Source organism: Coccinella septempunctata, chromosome 4, assembly GCF_907165205.1.
Source record: "Coccinella septempunctata chromosome 4, icCocSept1.1, whole genome shotgun sequence".
Classification (NCBI taxonomy): Eukaryota; Metazoa; Arthropoda; class Insecta; order Coleoptera; family Coccinellidae; genus Coccinella; species Coccinella septempunctata.
The window spans coordinates 30604082-30626920 of NC_058192.1; the positions used below are offsets into that span (position 1 = coordinate 30604082).

General features: G+C 36.6%; 1 protein-coding gene across 2 annotated transcripts in view; it reads right to left on the reverse strand.

Moving 5' to 3' along the window:
* The window catches only part of LOC123311127 (protein vestigial), a 167884-nt gene extending 145727 nt beyond the window's left edge, over positions 1–22157 (reverse strand). Inside the window, exon 1 of one of the 2 annotated variants that reach the window (XM_044894915.1) lies at positions 21752–22156. In XM_044894915.1, the coding sequence (XP_044750850.1) occupies positions 21752–21895 (144 nt within the window). In that variant the 5' untranslated portion in view covers positions 21896–22156. Of the gene's footprint in view, positions 1–21751 lie in introns of both variants that reach the window. The other variant, XR_006537424.1, reaches the window with a different exon arrangement.
* Between the last annotated feature and the right edge of the window lie 682 nt (positions 22158–22839).

Genomic DNA, 22839 nt, shown 5'->3' on the forward strand with positions numbered 1-22839 from the left:
TTGCATAGTCGAGATATACGCACTGCGCACATTTACCCACTGCGCTCAGTTACCCCGAATGACTCTAATGCAATTGTAGAAGGAAGAGTTCCTGGGAGTCGTAAAAGTAGTGGTCGGCCTTCGATCGTGGAGGATGACACCATTTTGAATGAAGTATAAAATAATCCTTCAGTATCAACCAGAATGATAGAGCTCATGACAGACATATCAAAATCAAGTGCCCATAGAATCCTGAACAAACACAAATATCATGCACCCCTACCATATTCAGCGAGTTCAACAACTACTACCAAGAGACTATCAAGCCCGAGTAGAATTTTGTCGACAATATATGGCAATGAAATAAAAAGAGGAAAACATCTCGTGGTAGTGAACTAAAAATCCACCCAGCATATAGAAAAACTGTATAAGGTCCTCAATGTTGTCAGCCTGTTCATACTCAGTAGTACAACAACAGCAGCTTTGTATCCGAAAAGTGGCGAAGATATCCCAAGGTATACACCTAACAATCCACCCAGCATAAAAAAAAAACTTTGTAAGGCCCTCTACTATTCCCAACTTCTACAACAAAAACGAAAATTTTTGCCTGCATTCACACACTGTACAACAACAAGAGATTGAGAAAAATCATTCAGTAATGATTTGTTTGCATCAACTTCCCGATTAGTCTTCAGGACCGCCAGGACCGTATTTTAATTCTATTGCCTCTGTTTACTCTGCAAAAATAGGGTGCAACATGGAAAAAAATGGTCCTTGAGTTACAAGCATGTTTATAATTGAATATCAAATATTCTTTTAGGGGTATTCGCTTCTTTTTCTGTGATTGTTCTTCTTCTGTTCTTTAGTTATTACCACTCTTGACTAGATTTGTACATAATTTATCATGTTTTTCCAAATAAAGGGATATAATCCACTAAATCTAAATTTCCTGTTGATACACAGAAGTAAAATATATACTTAAATTCATTCGAGTCTTTCAAATGAAAATTTTTAACAACTATTTAGAACCAAGAAGCGACTTGTCTTCGACGCCGGCATGAGGCGCCAAGTCGATCTCCAAGAAATTGTCTACTTGATTAATTGTTGGGGAGCCCAATAGGGAATTACTCGAGCGTCTCAGAATAATATAATGGGACCCTGTACCTCTACCAAAAATTAGACCTGTATATAGGGGGGATTGTCTAGGACAGCCTGTCAGAATTGTGAAAATAAAACTATCATTGTACATACTCGAGAGTATCAGATTAATAATAATAATAAAAATAACGAAGAATGATAACGCCTAAACGGCAATGAATATAATAATAAGGATATTGTACCGCTGGCATCGTTCCCTGCCGTGATCTGAGCGCGTCCCAGACTTCTCAATTCATCATGCGTCTGACGTTCGCAAAGCGAATCGGCGTACTGAATTAGGGAAAATATGGGACATATGCTATTGTCTTCGTCTTGGTTTCTATCTGGAGGGGATTGAATCGGACACCGTTTCATGTTGGATGGCGCTCTGGGTAAATAATACCTAGTAGAACATGTCAACATTGAATAAAGTTCCATCAATTCCAAACGTTCTCCACCGTAGAAAAATGCTATGTTGCTCTGATGAGGCCAAATGAGGCCGAAACCATGGTCAGCATCTGCTTTTCTTCGGTGGAGCGTACTCCATTTGGGGCCTTGACGATGGCAAATTGGCTAGCTCAATTCAGATCGTAACACTTGTCGATATTCATATCGTCGGGTGGTATGCATCTGAATTTATCCTTAATAAAAATAACGTCTTTATTTCACTATAGAAATCCCAAGGGGAAGTTCGCACCCAAAGATGCTCTACCACTTAACCCTTGTAGTATACAATTATATTTGAACATAACTTATGCAAAAATGAAAATATGTATACAAAATTGAACAAAAGGAGAAAACATAAAAAAAATTGAGCATATCAATAAAAAAATTCCCATAAACTGCCAAGAAATCACACCAACAAGGAACCGAGGTGAAAGGTGAAAGGCCTTAATCTTTTTCTTGAAAATATTTTGATTCAACAGTTTGAAATTATCAGGAATACCGTTGTTCAGCCTGCAAATATTGTAACTGAAACTTCTTTTAAAAGTAGAAGTTCTATATTCCTACGGCGTACGTTGATATTATGAACGTCAGCTCTGTAAACCAATCTATGATGGTTAGAGTCGATGGTGCCGATTCCGAGAAATACCTATATGCTTGACATGGGAGTTCCCCAGGGCTCCGTCCTAGGTCCCCTATTATTCATTTTGTTCATAAATGACCTACCTGAACACATCATCGCACTTGTAGTTGCGCTTTTTGCAGACGACTCGTCTTTTTTGATTGCGGCAAGGAGCTTTGAGGAGCTAGCGGCTGGAATTTCTGCTTTACTAGATATGTTTGTATCTTGGTGCAGCAGAAATGGCCTAGTGGTGAATGTTGATAAGACTGTTTGCTTACATTTTAGCCTGAACGATATGGGTAGAAATCAGTCGGTGACATATAAGAATCTATCTCTTTCCCCAGATGAGTCTACTAGATTTCTTGGAATTCAGATTGATAAATTTTTACGCTGGAATGATCATGTAGAAAAGATATGTAAAAAACTTAATAGTGCCTACTACGCTCTCAACAAAATCAAAAACCTATTTCCTCTCCAATCCCTCCTGGATGTTTATTATTGTCTTGCCTACCCACATTTGTCATACAATATCCTGATCTGGGGTAGTGCATCTGACTTGGACAGAATTCTTGTGTGCCAGAAGAGAATACTGAGAATTATCTTTAGGATACCTCCACGAGTCTCCTGTAAACCTCTTTTCATAACACATGGGCTCATGACAGTTGCATCCTTGTACATATACAGATGCCTCCTTCATGTAAAGTCGAACGAAGGATCTTTCACGAAGCTGTCAAGTTGTCATCAATATTCGACAAGGAAAGGGGATGTACTGCTTATACCCAAGCATAGAACATCAAGGTTTGAACGATCGCCTCTATACCAGAGTATACGAATATACAATCACTTACCAAGAAAATTTAAAGATCTTAAAATAATTCAATTCAAGAGAACCATAAAGAAATTACTGTTATGCAAAGCCTACTATTCAGTAAGTGAATATTTGTGTGATTTTTCACTGTTATCTTGGTCTTGTGACCACTAATAATTTGTTTTCTATTTTTCATTGTAATGATTGACTTGTCCTATACTGTATTGTCTAACGGGATCAATAAAGTTTATGACTTTAGCCTTGCGGCTTTCACACTCCTCTCCAGAGGAAAATTCACTTATCCCAGATATCTCAGATATCAAAAGGATTAAGCTCTGTTGGAGCCCTTTCCAGGTTTTCGGGCTCGTGGTGGTGGTTGGGTCCAGGTCGCTCCTCGCCTCCCTGCTGTAGGTTGGATTCCTGCTCCACCCGCACTTCCTGTCGGAGCAGACGGTGTTCCTCTGCATTCCCCATGTACTTGCGTACAGTTCTCGCCGTTCCGAGCAGTACCGCCTTCTGCATGACTCTATAGATATTTTCGTCCAACTGAAGTTTCCTCAAGTTATCTAGTAGTTTCTTCGGTATCAGGCCTGTAGATGAAATGACAATAGGGATGGTCTTGAAATCTTTCAGCTTCCACTGTCTTCTGGTCTGTTCCTCGAGATCTCTGTATTTTGAAATTTGAGGTTCTTGCTGTTAAGGCCAGTTCTCATTATCCTTCTTAATCTTCGGGTGAATTCCTCCGTTAGTTCTTTCTTCATCTGGCTCTGATTGATTTTTCTTGCCTGTTTTATGCCCAGATACTTGTATGTGTCCCCTTCCTTTAATGCTTCAATTTCTGCACCTTCCTTGAGTTTGAACGTACCATCTTCTATTTTCCCTCTCGTTATGTTCAGCAGTCGACATTTTTCTAGTCCAAACTTCATTTTGATGTCTTCCGAGAATCCTTCCACCATTGTCAGCATCAGTTGCATTTGCCTCTTGGTAGATGCGAAGAGTTTCAAATCGTCCATGTAAAGGAGATGATTCAGTTTCATCATAGTTCTACTGCCGCTTTTGATGGCAAATCCGTAGTCCGTAGAGTTCAATCTATGAGACAAGGGATTCAGGGCCATGCAGAACCACAGAGGGCTCAGCGAATCCCCTTGGAAAATTCCGCGTCTTATTGGAATAGGTCCTGTTGTAATGGAGCCATCTGCTGCTTTCATTTGAAGACTAGTACGCCAGGTTGACATGGCGTTTTTCAGGAACTTAACAATATTAGGATCCACTTTGTAAATGTTCAAGATAGTCAAGAGCCATTCGTGAGGTATGGAATCGAATGCTTTCTTGTAGTCTATGTACGCAGCGTAAAGATTCCTTCGCTTGGAGAACGCTTGATTGCAGATAACTGAATCAATTATTAGCTGTTCTTTGCACCCTCGGCTCTCTTTGGTGCATCCTTTCTGTTGCATGGCGATGATGTTATTCCTTTCGCAATGGTTGTGAATTCGATTTGAAATGCACGATGTGATTAATTTGTACATCGTTGGAAGACATGTGATTGGTCGGTATTTGGATGGATCTTCTGTATTCCTTTGGTCTTTAGGTAACAGGTACGTTGTGCCATGTGTAATGAATATTGGCATTCTTTCAGGATTTTCAATGACATCATTTATTGCGGAGGTCAATTTGTCATGCATGATCCAAAGTTTCTTGATCCAAAAGTTCTGTAATCCATCAGGCCCAGGTGCTTTCCAGTTGTGTAGTCCTCTGATAGCTGATTTTACTTCTTCAATTGTGATCATGTCATGTTGCATCGGCTCATATTTTATAGCTTCAGACTTTTCATCTTCAATCCATCCGGTATCGTCATTGAACTGAGGTTTCGTTGATAATTGTTCGGTCCAGAATTGTTCAATGGCTTCCTTTGGTGGTAACTTTCCATTTTCTCCATCAGACGATGTGAGTGACCGGTAGAAAGTTTCTTCCGACTTTTCGAATGAATTATTGTCTCTTTTCCGGCTGAAATTGCTTTTATATCTTCTCAGATATCAATAATAATAATAATAATAATTATTATTATTGAAGAGATATGGTGGGCTTCTTTATAAAATGATTTTATGAAATATACAGAGAGAGTAACATTCAAAACAAATCCCCATAGGAAGCCAACTCAATTCCCTCAACTTATGCGAGATATGATCATACTTTCTTATTCCATAAATGAACCTGATTCAGGAGTTCTGCACGCGCTGGATCCGTCCCAACGTTTCTTGATCGAGACAAAAACCAAACACAGGTGAACAATAAGTGAACTGTGACAAGACCAAAGTTTCGCACAGAACCTTTTTAATGTGCAGAGGCAGGCAAGACCTATGAGGATGCAGCATTCTCAACGCTCCATATGCTCTCCGAACCACACTCACCACGTGTTCACGAAATCTCAGAGAATCGTCCAAGATCAAGCCCAAATCTTTTGCGCTATCAACAAATCGAATGACATCAGTATTTATTGTAGGCTTGTGCATGTCTTTAACAATTTTTTTGTTCTTGTTCGAGCCAAATACTAGAGCAGACGATTTTTTTGGGTTCAATTTCAATGAATGTTTTGCTGCGATGTCCGCTAGTCGGTTTAGATCATCATTCATTCTAAATGCTGCATCATTCAGATCCCGTACGATGAAATTAGAGGTGTGTAGTTCGTGAACGAACTAGTTCAATTGAACTATTCCGTGTAAGGAACGAAAGGAACTAGTTCACGAATAGTTCGAAGTATAGTTCACTCGTTCCCTGAATGACAGAAACGATCGATGAGTTCGCAACGTTTTCGTATCTCCCTCACCCTAAGTTCATCGAATCTCACTGTATTTTTTATTTTATAACTATTGACCTCAATATATTTCGTTTTATTGATCTTTTTTCTTTTATTCTCGAAACAAATCCCAGAACCCAGCAAAAAGCATAAGGCTTGAAATAATGTACACTTCCACTTGTTTTCTCGTGAAACCCGTTAACCCGTATCAGAGTTCAGTTTCAATTCAACGTTAGTCCAGTTCCAGACATGAAAGAACGACTGCATATCACTAATTCATAGCATACCAATAACCGTCAATCGTTCCATGATTCATAATGGAAGTGAACGATTGTGAACTAGTGAACGATTCATGTGAACTATTCACCATCGTGAACGAGAACTAGTGAACTATATCCTCTGAGTGAACTAGAACTCCCACCTCTACATGAAATCATAGTAAAGCTCTACACTCTGAGAACGTCCCGTAAGATAGGATATATGTGGTTAAGTTCATATTGAAAAGTATAAATTCTCTTAATCTGACAATTTTTGCGTGACAAAAATGTGTGGAATGGCAGCAAACTTTCAAAAAAACGACACGTGTACATTCTCGAGCGCGGGAGATGACTCCCCAACATAAGGGTCCTGTAGCGTTTCTCGAACAACTGAAAAATAGAAGAATCTTCACTTGGAAGACTGGACCTGGTCGAAAGACCCTCCCAGTCAAAAGCAAGATTTGGCTATTATTAATTTGAGTATATACCGAAGGCATTTCCAACGGCGAGGATGATCCTCCACCAAGATCAGCAGAAGATTTTTGACGCAGAGATTATATTCCTGCCAGTGCAATTGAAAAACAAGTTGTGTACCTATTACATAGACATAGAGGCATGGACTGAGCAATGTCGGCATGAAATTGGCTATTTTATAACGTGCGAACAAAAAAATTCGTCGTCAAGAAGGCTATGGAAATTTGAACGTCGATATTTCGTGTCTAAACGTAATTCTTAGCTTTTGCTGTACTAGTTTCCAGGTTAACTGTCAAGTTAGAAGTTAGCATTTTGGAAACTCCACGAACTTCTGTTCTCGTTTTATCTCAAATGGCTGGAGTACCTGTTGGCATATTTTGTGCCACACGATTTCGAATGAAAGACGTCATCAGTTTGTTTTCATAAAGATTGACATGTTATCAGAAAATTGAAAAGATTGATTACCTATCCTTGTAGCCTCCAAAAAATTGTTCAGTATGCATCAGTCAATGGCAAAATGTGCATGGGACCTATTTTTTTTCATGGAAATTTAACAATAGAACGTTATGAATAGGGAGAAAGCGTCATGCCTTCTTCATAGCTAAATTGAGTTTTGATAAATTGTCCAATATTTATTTTCATGTAATTCAGTTCTTTAGTTTAGTCATGGATTTTCAGTAACGACCAAATTGTTTCAATATTTATAGAGAATTATTAATAAACATATTGAGATTCTTACTCTGCCTTATTCCTATTAAGTACTGAAATAGGTTGAACCTTTTTACAAAAAAAAAACACCTAATACTACTATCCGTTCAACATTCATTTCTCTTACGAATGAAAATAGTGGACATCGGTTAAAATTTTTACCAATAATTTTTCTAACCGCCTCAGATTGTTTGGATTCTTGTGATCTGACTCAATGCAAGAAATCATAATAACTTTTCCTTAAAAGTGCCTTTTCCACTTTCCATTCAAAATTACGATGTACTTATAGGTTAATGTCATCATTGCTTACATTTTGGAAATATGAAGTAATTCAAGAAAAGACCTACGTTCAGACACCGAATACGGTGTTAATTCCATAGCCTATACTTGACGACGGAAGTTTTTCGACCACACGTTAAAAAAAGATAAATGATCGTCGGGCAGTTAACTCTCTCTTTTCTGTTCACATAGAGGTGACTGCGGACCAATCAAAATTCTAGAAAAAGACAACCAACATGCCCGATGTTCAGTTTCTCTCTGTCACTTCTTTGACCGTATTTAATGCATAGATAGAAAGAGAAGCCACAGTCCATGTCTCTATGTCTATATATGACCTATAATTACTTTTTTTTTTCTTCAGTCATCATCAAGTTTATTATTCACTTTTCTTTCTCGTTTTCTGCTTTGTTTCAGATATTATTTCGAAATGGGAAGAGGATAAAGAAATTTTTATATCGATGGAAAAGAAGCCCTTCAGTATTAAAAGCTTATTCTCTAAACAAATTTGACATCACTAAACAGCTCAACGGGGTGAAAGGGTGTTTTTACTGAGGTTTTTCCCTGAGCTCTTCTATCATACTCCAAATTGTATGGTACCCCGTTACACCAACCTTTGCTTAAACTCATATAAGTATCTGGATACTTATACCGTCTGTTCCGATCTCGGTTCCGATATTTCTGAACAATACTGTCAGTATTTCAGAAACGATGCCTATTGGCCCAGTCGTTCGAGTTCTATTGTTATTCGATTGCGTGCCAGTAAAACCAGCAATATCGGAACAGGCCCATAATATGCTATAAGTAATGTTTGATTTATACCGTTGCATACGCACTTTCGGTAGAATTCTCGGTTCACTTGCATACAAAATAATCTCTGCCGTTTTCTTGCGAGAATTTTGTAGAGAATTTGGAAATAAGATATCGGGAAATTGGACTATTTTGTAACTTTTATTTCTTAACTATGCCGACGTTTCGAGGAAGTTTACCTCTTTCTCAAGGCTAGTCAATTCGTTAAAAGTCAAAGTTATATAAAATATTTAAAAGTAGAGTCAAGGAAGCACCAATGGTACGATACATTTGGAGTGAAACCAAATGTTACAAAATAGTCCAATTTCCCGATATTTTATTTCCAAATCTGAAGAGATAGAGTGGCTAAAGGTTGGTAAAGGGTCTTGGGAGCTGTGTAGGCTGCTGGTGTCTACGCAGTAACAAAAACCTGAGTAATGCCCACTGATTTCCGATAACTATTCGGAGATTCGAGAGATCGAATTCAGCTCTGCTAACAAATCCTACTCTCACGTCCCCGAAGAGATAATTGTATCTCGCGTAGCTACTGGGCACATGGCATGCAATGGATGCATGTTATGTGGCAAACGAGAGAGGGTGAAGAGCGAGTTTCTGGCGCTCTATAAAACTGGAGCATACCGGCTAAGGGAGAAAACCCCAACAGAAAATCCTGGCCCTACAAGTCTGGAGGTTGAATCGACGGGCTAGCAACTTGTCATTTGTAAAAGAACATAAACCGCTAAAAATTTTGATCTTTCGCCTCGGAACATGGATGGATTTAAACGGAAACGACATATGCTAAGGAAAAGGACTATGAAATTGGCAACCTGGAACATACAAGGCTTGAGAACAAAACAGGGGGAAGTCTTTCAGGAACTGGAAAAAATGAAAGTTGATATTTGCGTTCTCACGGAAACCAAAAGGAAAGGAGTTGGTAGTGAAACTATCGGGGAATATATTTTACAGTGGTGTACCGAAGGATGCTAGAGCTAAGAGGGGAGTCTCGATTGCTGTACACAAAAGAAATAGAGAGCATATTAAAAGCTGGGAAGAAATAGATGAGCAGATAATGACCATGGAATTCAATAAAAACGGTCATCAAATTGTAATAGTGGGGGTGTATGCACCCAGCGATGATGCGGGCACACTAGTGAAAGATGAATTCTATGGAAAACTTACAAATGTACTTACCAACATAAAGGATACTAAAGAAGTGATCATATTGGGAGATTTAAACGGACGAACCGGGAAGGAGGACAATAGTGATGTAGTAGGAAAGTACGGAGAATCTGCAACCAACAACAACGGAATGCGCCTTAGATATTTATGAGAGTCCATGAACCTGAAGATCATGAACGGATATTTTGCCCATAAAGATATACATAAATTCACTTGGATACAAGCAGCCAGAAATTTGCGTTCCATAATTCACTATGTCATCCAAAAACAGCATTCGAAACTGAAGACAGCTGACGTGAGGGTACACCGTGAAGCAGAGTGTGGATCAGACCACCATTTACTTGTAGCCAAGATTATAGTGAACTACAGAAAGGCAAACACCACAGTAGATAAGAATCAGCAAAGGGGCAATGATACAAGTGAATATAAATTAAACATAGAAAGCCTCAAACAAGAGTCAACTCAATTCCTGTACAAATTAAGGCTTGCTAATAAATTACAAAACATGGAAAATGCCAATCTACCCGCAGAACATCTGTATGGACAGATCAAGGACTGCATACACGAAGCAGCAAGGGAAGCTCTGGGATATAAGGAGAGACATAAGGAGGGAAACCCGGAATGGTACTCGGAAACAATAGACGATCTAGTAAAACAGAAAAAGAGAGCTTATAACACATGGTTGAGTACATGGAAGAGTAGAGGATAGAAGGACATACGTTCACTGGAATAGAGAAGTAAAAAGGGAAAAAACAAAAAGAATAAATGAACTGTGGGAGCAGAAATGCGAGGAAGTTGACAGATATATTGGCGGGACAGGAGTAGCTGAAGCTTGGAGAACTATAGGAAGCCTAAGAAAGGAAGGAAAATATAAGAGTAAAATACCACTGATAGGTTTAAACGAATGGGTAGATCACTATAAGGCGTTACTTACAGAAAACAGAAAAGAATTCAAAATAGTAAACATGGACATAGAAACGCCCCGAAACCGAGAAATAAAGGAAGTAACGGTAGCAGAAATAAAGAAAGCTCTAATGAAGTCAAAGAATGGAAAGGCTGCTGGGCCCGGAAATATTCACATTGAGTTGATCAAGTATGGGCCGAATATACTACTTGAAAATCTGGCAGATCTGTTCAATAAGTGCTTACTGGACGGTGATAACATTCCAGAAGAATGGAATATAGCACACATAAGCTCTATTCATAAAAAAGGCGACAAAAGGGTATGTCAAAATTATAGGGGCATAAGTGTGACTAACTCAGTGGGGAGATTGTACGGCCGAATAATAAAACAGAGGATCGAACAAGACATAGAAGATATAGAAGAGCAGTCAGGGTTTCGTGCTGGAAGATCATGTGTTGACAACATATTTGTATTACAACAAATACTAGAAAAACGAATGTCTCGTAGTCTGTCTACCCACCTCGTATTTGTTGATCTAGAAAAAGCATACGACACGGTACCTTTAAAAAAACTTTTCGAAGTATTGACAAGGGTTGGCCTGAGGAAAACGTATGTACGCGCCATATGGAATATGTACAAGGACAGTAAGAGCCTGGTAAAAATGGGGAACACCCAATCAGAAAAATTCCACACAACAAAGGGGCTTAAGCAGGGATGCAGCTTATCACCTACATTGTTCAAAATATACATCCAAGAAGCTATTTATAACTGGAGAAGGAAAACAGCGGAAATGGGAATACAAATGAATGATGAATGTCTATCAACCCTCCTATTCGCCGATGACCAAGTTATCGTAACTAATGACGAGAACGATGCTGACTATATGTTCAGAAAGTTGAAAGAAGAATTTGAAGCATGGGGTCTGACCATAAACATGAACAAATCTGAATATTTAAAAGTAGGAGACCAACAAGAAGAAGACCCAGATCTGCAAATCCATAATCTGAAAAAATGTAGCCAGGTCAAATACTTAGGAAGCATCATTTCGAAAGATGGAACATCAAAAAAGGATATAGAAAACAGGACACAGTTAGGAAAGAAGGCAATCCGATTGCTAAACTCGTTACTCTGGTCAACCAGAATAAAACTTCAAACAAAGATGACTATCTACACATCGATTGTAGAGCCAATTTTGACCTACGGATGTGAATGCTGGCAACTCTCAGAGAGGGAGAGAAGGATGATAGACACGGTGGAAATGGATTTCTTGAGGAGATCGTGCAATATATCCAGAATGCAACATATTAGAAATGAAGACATAAGAAGGAAAACTGGGCGGATAATAACAACAGCCGAAAGAGTAGAAACGAGGCAGCTATCATGGTACGGGCATGTAATGAGAATGGAGGAGACGAGATGGCCCAAGAAAGCTTTAAGGTACATACCAGAGAACAGGAGAAGAAGAGGAAGACCGATAACGCAATGGATAGAAGGGATTAGGAGAAATATGAGAGATCGAGCCATCGAGGAGGAAGATTGGAAGGATAGGGAGATGTGGAGATCAAAATGCGGGATGCGGCGTAGGCTGTAGGAACCCCGCCAATATATATATATATATATATCTAAAGAAATGGACGTTAACCCATCAAATTTGTAGAGAATTCTTCAGAGAATTCTCGGCTGTTGCAAACGGGCTTAAGATGGTTTTCTCTTCTTTTGTAGATTCGAAGTTAAAAACAGCAATTTGATGCCTGTCTTCGTAAACAGGTTTTATTTACTTGAGTTTCAACAAAATGTTACAAGAAATATCTTACCTATAAACAGAAGTCGTAAATTACTGCTATTAGCTTCTAAATACTACTTATAATTACTTTTAAAACAATGTGAAAAAACGGAAAATCTGAATAAACAAAACTGTCAAAGAAAAGTCATAAAAATGAAACATGTTCACTTGAACTTCTCGTCTATATATATACTCCATTCACATTTATTTTAGCACTCCGTTGGCCATGAAAAAATTTTCAACAAGTTTTTGTAACCAGAACGGTGTAGGGTTGGCACTCATGAAATGTCGTTAATGTCATAACGCCGTTGCCACAACTAGTATGAATTTTTATTACGAAAATACCGAAAGTGATTGAAAAATGAGACAGGGTTTCAGGAAGAGCTATTTAGAATTCAGGTCCGCTCATTCAAATAGTTATACCCTGATATTCTAAAATCCACAATACGAACATAATATTCAATGTAAGAGAATTTATATAATGTTTCATCTAGATCTAAACGACTTACATTTCAGCTGAATATATCCACAATCAGAAAGATTGTGAATGATGAGGATGACAAAGAATTTCCTTCTATTGGAAGACCCAAAAAAGAGGTGGCATTTGAGAATTTTATTTTTGAGTAAATTAACGCGAAAACTTTTCTACAGGATTTTCGATTAATGTTATCGTAGAATAAGTTCCCGAAAATTGATTTTTCTATTTTTCATTTGATTTGTCCTTGACATTGTAAATGTCTTAAGGTACCAATAAATACCTAATTATTGCTATTATATCAATTTATTGATGAACAGCCACAAATACGCGCCAGTTGTCCTGTTAATTGTTTATTCATGTGAAATTTTTGTTCAAAGGTGAAGTTCATCTCGATTTGAAACTTTCTTTTACTTACATTGATGCAAGATGATTTTTGTTGAAGAATTTAAAATTCTTGTAATTATCTGTTAATTCCTTCGGTAGATACCTATTCCCAACCACAACCACTTCATCATATGCATTTCATCTTCGGGTTAATATTTTTGAAATCTACAACTGATGTAACGTATTCAAACTTTAGCCAAAGAAGATAACGAACATTAACTCTCCTCAAGCTAGTGCATATTATGATATTATACTCTTGTATTTTTGTATAAACTTCAATTATGTTAGTCACATATTTTCCGAAAAGATTCGACATTGTGATTAAATACGTAATAACAGAAACTTTTACGTAGAACGGACAACATAGCGCTGATTTAAAACACAAAAATGTTTTGACAAGCGTCATAACCCCGCACATTTCCGTACTATACAGGGTGAAATGTGTCAAATTTCCATGGACAACCGAGTGCTAAAATAAAAGTGAATGGAGTATATTGATACATATAAATATACTAATTATTTCCACAAATTAGTTATCGAATGCATATTTCAATCTTTGTTGTTGGTCTTTATCAAGATATCTATAAAATTATTCAGTTTTGAAGTTCCAAAGAATACCTAGGACGCGAAAAAAAGTTGTCATCTCGTCGTGAGAATTTTTTTAGGTTATACAATTTATCGGAGCAATCTATATATTCCACTTCTGTGATTGAAACTATACAGAAATTATTGAAGATCTTTCGTGACCAGATATTGAACTGCGTCTGGACCTCGGTCTGGGCTTTCAAGGTCTACCTACAGGATTTCAATCATTCTTGAATGGACTATATATTATACTTATGATACGGAAACAGGAGTCGGCCTTATGCAAGCGAGTATGCAAGTACCTTTCCGCCTTCTCAATTTAATCAGGTCCTATGATCCCTCCTGTTATTTGATACATGCACGAAGCGGCAGAGAACCAGAATGACAAAGCTCAAAATTCGACTATACTCTTGGGGTATATATTCACATTTTTCGATTTCAGGTGATTATTCTTAAAAATGAACCTTTGAGAGAATCATTTTTTCTCCCACGGAAATTTCCACAGTTCCCGCTTTGAGTTTGTGAAATGGCGAACCACAAATTCACAAATGAAAGTTACTCTGTCTAAATCAGTGAACTCTAAAAAAACTTTTTAAGACTTCACTGGTCTAGATTGATGAAATTTTCCCAGAAAATCGACGGACGACTATCATATCCATTCAGCACGGAAGACTAATTAAAAATTGTGGAATAGGTAGGTACATCGTAAAAATTCAACCCATTTTCAACACTACGTATCCTACCTACTTATACCTACTGATAGGTACCAATTGAACACATATACAGTCCCTGGCCAGTTTATTAGACGCACTGAGGATTTTTTTTATATTTACTGGTATTGCCCGAGGAAAAAGCAGAACATTTGAATTTCATTTCCACAGAATGTCAGTTTTATCTGCGACTCTCATTAAATTGTACTATTTGGCATTTATTTTTGATGTTGTAATATTAGTACTAAAGTATGAATCAGTACTATGTCTTCCAGTGGACGTCTTGTATGCTGCAGGTTCCGACGTTATTTCGATAATCCGCATATGAAATCATCATCCTCGAATGCAGCAAACCGAACAATTCTGCATTGATAGTATGAAGCTCTCATAGCTACACAAGGTGGCTCAGCAAAATATTAGAATTTCATGTTGAATCATCAATAAATCAATATTTTTTATTTAATATGATATATTATATGTGAAGACCATTTACAGATTAAGTATATATAACATATACATCCAATTAAATAATTCAATATTCAAAAACCAATAACCTAATAACCAATTTCAAAGGGTGTTTAATTGAGATTTTGCATCGAATCAATGCGTCTAATAATATGGCCAGGGACTGTACATACTCCATTCACATTTATTGTACAGTCGGTTGGCCATGAAATAATTTTCTCAAGTTTTTGTAACTAGAACGGAGTAAGGTTGGTACTAAGATGTCTAAAAACATGGTGTATGCACTGATTAGATTTTGTTTTTCCCGCTTCGAAAATAACAGATAAGTTTCGTTTTCCCCACTGTAGGTAGCGCTGTTTAGGAATTGATAGTTGTCATTGATATTTGAAAATAATTTGAATGCATTCTAACGACTTGCGCATGTGCTGTATTAATAAGCCATTATTGGTGTGTGAAAATGTATTACTTTCGAAAAAGGTCGTACAACATTTATTGAACATATCGTTCAGTTTTCTGTATGGACAATCAAGAACTACAGCTGAGTATTCGGTGTTGTTGGTCTATCACTCTTTGTTGTTGGAAATTGAGGCAGAGCGTTACCTCCGAGAAGAAATTCATATCGGAGGTAACGGGCAGAGCCAAATCAGATGAACATTCGGGACGGATAGAGTTAACAGGTTTATGGCAACTTCAGCAATATTTAATCAAAGGAACTGTATTGAAAATGCATGATGTGAATTGTGAGATTTTGAGAAATAGAAATACGTCTGTTCGAGTCTGTTCTTCAAATATTCTTCACAAGTACATATAGTGAAAATTGCGTTTCTGTCAACTGAAAATATTGAATATTTCGCCAATGAACTGTTGTATTGAAATCATATTGAATTACCTTCCTGACTAATACAATTTGTCAAACAGAAATTATCTTGAAGAAAAATAGTAAGTACTCCGCCGAATCCTTCGATAGTGTTGAAATATTTGCAAATTCGTTTTTACAGCGAAAATTCAAGTGTAAATCACAAATATTCGTTAACAGCTGAGGAAATAGTCCGGTTCATTGTTTTTGAATTCTTTGATGGATCAGGAACACAGAGATGACTGTAATCTGTGATCGATATAAACGGAGAACAAAATAAAGCGAGAGAGTATCATTAGATTTTCTTTCATAGAACAAGGATAGAACATGGTGGCGCCGCCACGAAACGAATCTCTCATTTTCGATTTGGTCTAATGTCATTCCATTCAAAAACTGACGAGTGCATACACCATGTTTTTAGACATCTTAGTTGATACTCATGAAATGTCGTTCATGTCATAACGCCGTTGCCACAACTTATATCAATTTTTATCACGAAAATGTCGAAAGTGATTGAAAAAAGAGACAGGGTTTCAGGAAGTGCTATTTTGAATTCAGGTCCGCTCATTCAAATAGTTATACCCTGATATTCTAAAATTCACAATACGTCAGACGGTAGCGAGCATATTCAAAGTAAGAGAATTTATATAATGTTTCATCTGAATCTAAAAGACTTATATTTTAGCTGAATATTTCCACAATCAGAAAGATTGTGAATGAAGAGGATAACAAAGAATTTCCTTCTATTGGGAGACCCAAAAAAAAGTGGTGACATTTGAGAATTTTATGTTTGATTGAATTAATGCGAAAAGTTCACTACAGGATTTTCGATGAATAGGTCCTTTCGTTTGCATAAAAAGTGTAGCACTTTTCTACACTCGATTATAGATTCGTTTGCTGATTGAATTAACACCAGTGTAGAGATGTAGTTCATCTATATCTCCTTTTGACTATGTGTAGTGTAGTTTACACTACCTCTATACACTGGTGTAAATCAAATCGAGTGTAGAAAAGTGCTACACTTTTTATGCAAACGAAAGGACCTAATGTCATCGTAGAATAATGGTTGTATTAACAAATCTGTAGCGTACGATCGATCTGTCTGTGTCCGGTTGACAGATTCGTAAATAATGCAATTCTGGAAATGTTTCTGTAACTATCTTCTTTACAGTGTTAGTTTTGAACTACTTATCGTGAATAGATACGGATTCCTGTAAGCTACAGATCACTAAAAACATCCAGAAATGCATAATTTTCCAGTAAGCTTATGAAAAGTTACAGATTGGCTTACAGATGAAAGCAGAATACCACCGTAAGTTGCCGAAAATTGATCCTTCTACACTCCATTCACTTCTATTTTAGCAGTCGGTTGACAGATTTCACTCTGTATAGTACGAAAATGTGGGGATATGAAGCTTGTCAAAACATTTTTGGGTTTTAAATCAACGCTATGTTGCCCGTTCTACGTAAAAGTTTCTGTTATTACGTATTTTATCACAATGTCGAATCTCTTCGGAAAATATGTGACGAACATAATTGTAGTTTATACAAACTGATTGAAGGCATACCAAATCCAGTTATTTGCATGGAAAATACAAGAGATCAGTATAATATTATAATATGCACTAGCTTGAGGAGAGTTAATGTTGGTTATCTTCTTTGGCTAAATGTTGAATACGGTACATACGGTAGATTTCAAAAATATTAACCCGAAGATGAAATGCATATGATGCAGTGGTTGGGAATGGGTATCTCCCGAAGGAATTAACAGATAATTACAATATTAAGATGTTAAATTCTTCAACAGAAATCATCTTGCATCAATATAAGTAAAAGGAATTAAAAGGAAGTTTCAAGTCAAGATGAACTTCACCTTTGAACAAACGTTTCACATGAATAAACAATTAACAGGACACCTGGCTCTTAGTTATGGTTGTTTGTTTTTAATACTTTGATATAATATAATAATAATAATTAGGTATTTATTGGTAGCTAAAGACATTTACAATATATGGGCCGGACAGGTCGAATGAAAAATAGAAAAATCAATTTTCGGAAACTTATTCTACGATGACATTAATCGAAAATCCTGTAGTAAACTTTTCGCATTAATCCATGCACTCATAAACATAAAATTCTCAAATGCCACCACTTCTTTGGGTCACCCAATAGAAGGAAATTCTTTCTCATCCTCTTCATTCACAATCTTTCTGATTGTGGAAATATTCAGCTTAAATATAAGTCGTTCCGATTCAGATGAAACATTGTATAAATTCTCTTACATTGAATATGTTCGCTACCGTCTGACGTATTGTGGATTTTAGAATATCAGGGTAAAACTATTTGAATGAGCGGACCTGAAATCTAAATAGCACTTCCTGAAACCCTGTCTCTTTTTTCAATCACTTTCGGCATTTTCGTAATAAAAATTGATATTAGTTTTGGCAACGGCATTATGACATTATCGAAATTTCATGAGTGCTAACCTTACTCCGTTCTAGTTACAAAAACTTCAGAAAATTATTTCATGGCCAACCTATTGCTAAAATTTATGTGAATGGAGTATATTTTTCATTTGACTTGTCCTATACAGTGTAAATGTCTTAAGGTACCAATAAATACCTAATTATGATTATTACATCGATGCATTAAGATGAACAGCCACAAATACGCGCCAGTTGTCCTGTTAATTGTTTATCGAGTTGTTTATTCATGTGAAATTTTTGCTCAAAGGTGAAGTTCATCTTGACTTGAAACTTTCTTTGATTCCTTCTACTTATATTGATGCAAAATGATTTTTGTTGAAGAATTTAATATTCTTGTAATTATCTGTTAATTCCTTCGGGAGATACCCATTCCCAGCCACTGCATCATGCATTTCATCTTCGGGTTAATATTTTTGAAATCTACAACTGATGTAACCTCGGATGTAACTCATTCAAACTTTAGCCAAAGAAGGTAACGAACATTAACTCTCTTCAAGCTAGTGCATATTATGATATTATACTGATCTCTTGTATTTTCCATGCAAATAACTGGATTTGATATGCCTTCAATCAGTTTGTATAAACTTCAATTATGCTCGTCACATATTTTCCAAAGAGATTCGACGTTGTGATAAAACACGTTATAACAGAAAATTTTACGTAGAACGGGCAACATAGCGTTGTTGATTTAAAACCCAAAAATGTTTTGACAAGCGTCATAACCCCACATTTTCCTATTATACAGAGTGAAATGTGTCCAATTTCCATGGTCAACCGAGTGCTAAAATAAAAGTGAATGGAGTATATAATAGTACACAGATAGTAGTGACAATATAAATACCTGTTCTACAAATCTTTCAAGGGTTGCAATGACAGAGCTTTTGGTAATCATATTCAAAACCTACATCCCACTTTGGTGTATGACTGTATGGCGATCCTGTGCGATGGTGTACAACAAGAGGCGAAGCCGACTCGAGAAAACACAAAGACGGGCCACTCGTATTGGCTACGGACTCGGCTACTATACGGATCTATTCGACAATCAACAGCGAGCTAAATCCATGGGACTGACATTTTTCGAGGGCAGGTGAGCTCGCGGGTACCTGAGATTTTCATACCGAATTATTTCTCAGATCTCAGAGGTGACAAAATATGAGGCGAGAGAATTTCAGACCAACTCAACGTCAGACCTAACAGAATTTTCAGTGAATAGAGCAGTCTTCCCAATAAAGCAAGCAAGCTTCCTCTGTTAACGCATTCAAAAACAGTTACGACGGATGGAATGATGGAAGTAAGCTGAACAAGGATATTGATCTTCAGACTATAGTTTGGCACGTTTCAGTGTTTTCAGCGTGATTGTTTTGTTTTTTCTTTTTTCCATACACACTATTCGAATTCTTCATTTTCTCATGGATTGTAAGTCAATACGTATACTGCATTCACATTTATTTCAGCAGTCGGTTGGCCATGAAATAATTCTCTCACGTTTTTATAACTAGAATGGAGTAAGGTTCGCGCTCCTGAAATGTCGTTAATGTCATAACGCCGTTGCCACAAGTAATATCAATTTTTATTACGAAAATGCCGAAAGTGATTGAAAAAAGAGACAGGGTTTCAGGAAGTGCTGTTTAGAATTCACGCCCGCTCATTCAAATATGTAGTAGTACCCTGATATTCTAAAATCCACAATACGTCAGACGATATAGCGAGCATATTGAAAGTAAGAGAATTTATAATATAATGTTTCATCTGAATTCAAACGTCTTATATTTCAGATGAATATTTCCACAATCAGAAAGATTGTGAATGAAGAGGATTACAAAGAATTTCCTTCTCTCTGGAAGACTCAAGAAAGTGGTGGCATTTGAAAATTTTATGTTTGAACGAAAAGTTTACTACAGGATTTTTGATGAATGTCATCGTAAAATAAGTTCCCGAAAATTGATTTTTCCATTTTTCATTTGACTTTTCCTATTCATTGTAAATGTCTTAAGATACCAATAAATACCTAATTATTGCCAAAGAACATAACGAATAACGAACATTAACTCTCCTCAAGCTAGTACATATTATGATATTATACTGATCTCTTGTATTTTCCATGCAAATAACTGGATTTGGTATGCCTTCATTCAGTTTGTATAAACTTCAATTATGTTCGTCACATATTTTCCGAAGAGATTCGACATTGTGATAAAATACGTAATAACAGAAACTTTTACGTAGAACGGACAACATAGCGTTGTTGACCCAAAAATGTTTTGACAAGCCCCACATTTTCGTACTATACAGAGTGAAATGTGTAAAATTTCTATGGCCAACCGAGTGCTAAAATAAAAGTGAATGTAGTATAGGTACTTAAGAGTGTATTCAAAGTATAAAACGGCTACGAATGTCAGCAATTCATTTAGTTTTATGCAAAACAGGTGAGTAAAATGTTTCGAGTTGAGCAATTATTGTATTTATAAGCTCCGAACTGTATTCAGAGCGCACAGAATAATATTAGAAGTTGATATAAATTATGTTTTCACTATTATAACCTTTGAAGTGTAGTGTGCCCTAATATCACACCCCGTTCTCAGAAGACTCAAAAGGTGAAAAATGGATTAGATGTTGCCAGTGTTTGAAATGGGGGCATGAAGAATGCTCCAATTCGGAAAGGAAGAAGAAGTTTGTACGTGACTTCTGTTTGACTGAGTGAGGCGTCCTAATATCGTCCACCCAAATGTGTAGTATTATCGGATATGCGATATTAGGGTACCATTTTCAGTTTTAAAAAAATGTGTTAACTATTTGTTTTTCATTAATACAGTTGATTTATGTTTTTTCAAATAAACTTTCGATACCATTTGTTGTTTTATTGATAATCACATATATTGGAAGCTCATAATCAGAGCTCTGATATAATTTCCTTCAAAGATATGAGGCATTCAAAAAAAGGGTGCGATATGAGGGCACTCTCCTCTACCATTGTATTTTTCATTTTGAGTTGATCGGTTTTGTACGTCAACACTTCGTCCTAATATCGTCCACCCAAATGTGTAGTATTATCGGATATGCGATATTAGGGTACCACTTTCAGTTTAAAAAAAATGTGTTAACTATTTGTTTTTCATTAATACAGTTGATTTATGTTTTTTCAAATAAACTTTTGATACCATTTGTTGTTTTATTGATAATCACATATATTGGAAGCTCATAATCAGAGCTCTGAAATAATTTCCTTCAAAGATATGAGGCATTCAAAAAAAGAGTGCGATATAAGGGCCCTCTCCTCTACCTTTGTATTTTTCATTTTGAGTTGATCGGTCTTGTACTTCAACACTTGTAATGTTCATAAAAATGTCTAATAATAATGAAACTCAGAATTTTTGGCTTGATATTGGTACCTATTAAATGATTTATTCATGGTTTCAGTATTTTAAAATAGGTGCTGAACGCCGTATAGGTACTCCATATTCAATATTTTATATAGGTAGGTATCTACCATTGAGTAGGTATTAAAACTCGAGAACCAATCAGATTGGGAAGCATATTGAATGATTGATTATTTTGAAGAGGCCCAATTTTCCACATTTTTCCTTTCGGATTTGGAAGCTTTCAAACAGGTGGAAATACAGGAATTTTACTTACTCTTTCGTATTGATGTGTTGCTGTGAAAGGAGAACTGAACGGTCCAGTCCTGGGCACTGGATGAGCTGAAACCGGCGGCGCAGCTCCAGCCCGTTGGTACAAATACGGATAATAAGCTTGATACATCACTTCAGAACAACTCATATTACACAAACAAACATGACATAATATCTTATTGCCCACAGATTATCATCACAAATCAAAAACTTCACAAATCAGTAATTATGTTTTAAAAATCACACGAGATCATCGTCTTGCTATACCGTGACTGTGATGTTCATATTCGTCTAATCAAATTTATCGACGATTCGGGTGGATTTAGTACAAATTAGCGAAATACAGAAACGTGAATATTTATTTCAAGAAGACATCACACATATACCTCACTGGGTTATAATGAATACTGAAGGGAGATGTTCTATAAAAATTCCAATCCCCTTTATTTCAAAGAGCTCCGCCTTCGCATCCCTTCCCTCAAACGGTAGCTCGCTCCACCCCCATGAAGCCACATGACATTCCTGAACAGCGGACCAATCGGGTATGAGCATTTACTATATGCACCAATATCAAAACACAGTCAGTTTCTGTCAAAACGCCTGAATCCTATCCGCCACTCCTATAAGTGGGTGTTGGAATATTATGTATAACCTCATAATTTTACTGAATTATAGGTTGCCTTGTTTATGGAGCCTATCATGTTATACTGATAATATGAATACTAATTTTTCAGGGGGTATCCGCATATAGGAATTTATTATTGAGTTTTTGTGGAAAAGTTTTATGAAGCTAGTTGGAAAATGAAATTTGTTCTACAGGTGTCCCACTAGTCAACTGTTACCCCTTCGGCCTACTCTGCGTAACAGAAAAATATCAACAAAATTTTTCAACGCCATCCCGAATTACCTACCCTCGAATTGCACAACCCAAAAATATTTTCCAGCATACGGTAACTTACTCTTTTTAAATGTAAAACCCTTCAGTTATTCAGTAAAATAATATTTAGAAATAAATAAATAGGTAAATGAATATCTAAATTAATTATTTACCCATTTATTTATTTCTCAAACAAATCTTTTCACATGAAAATA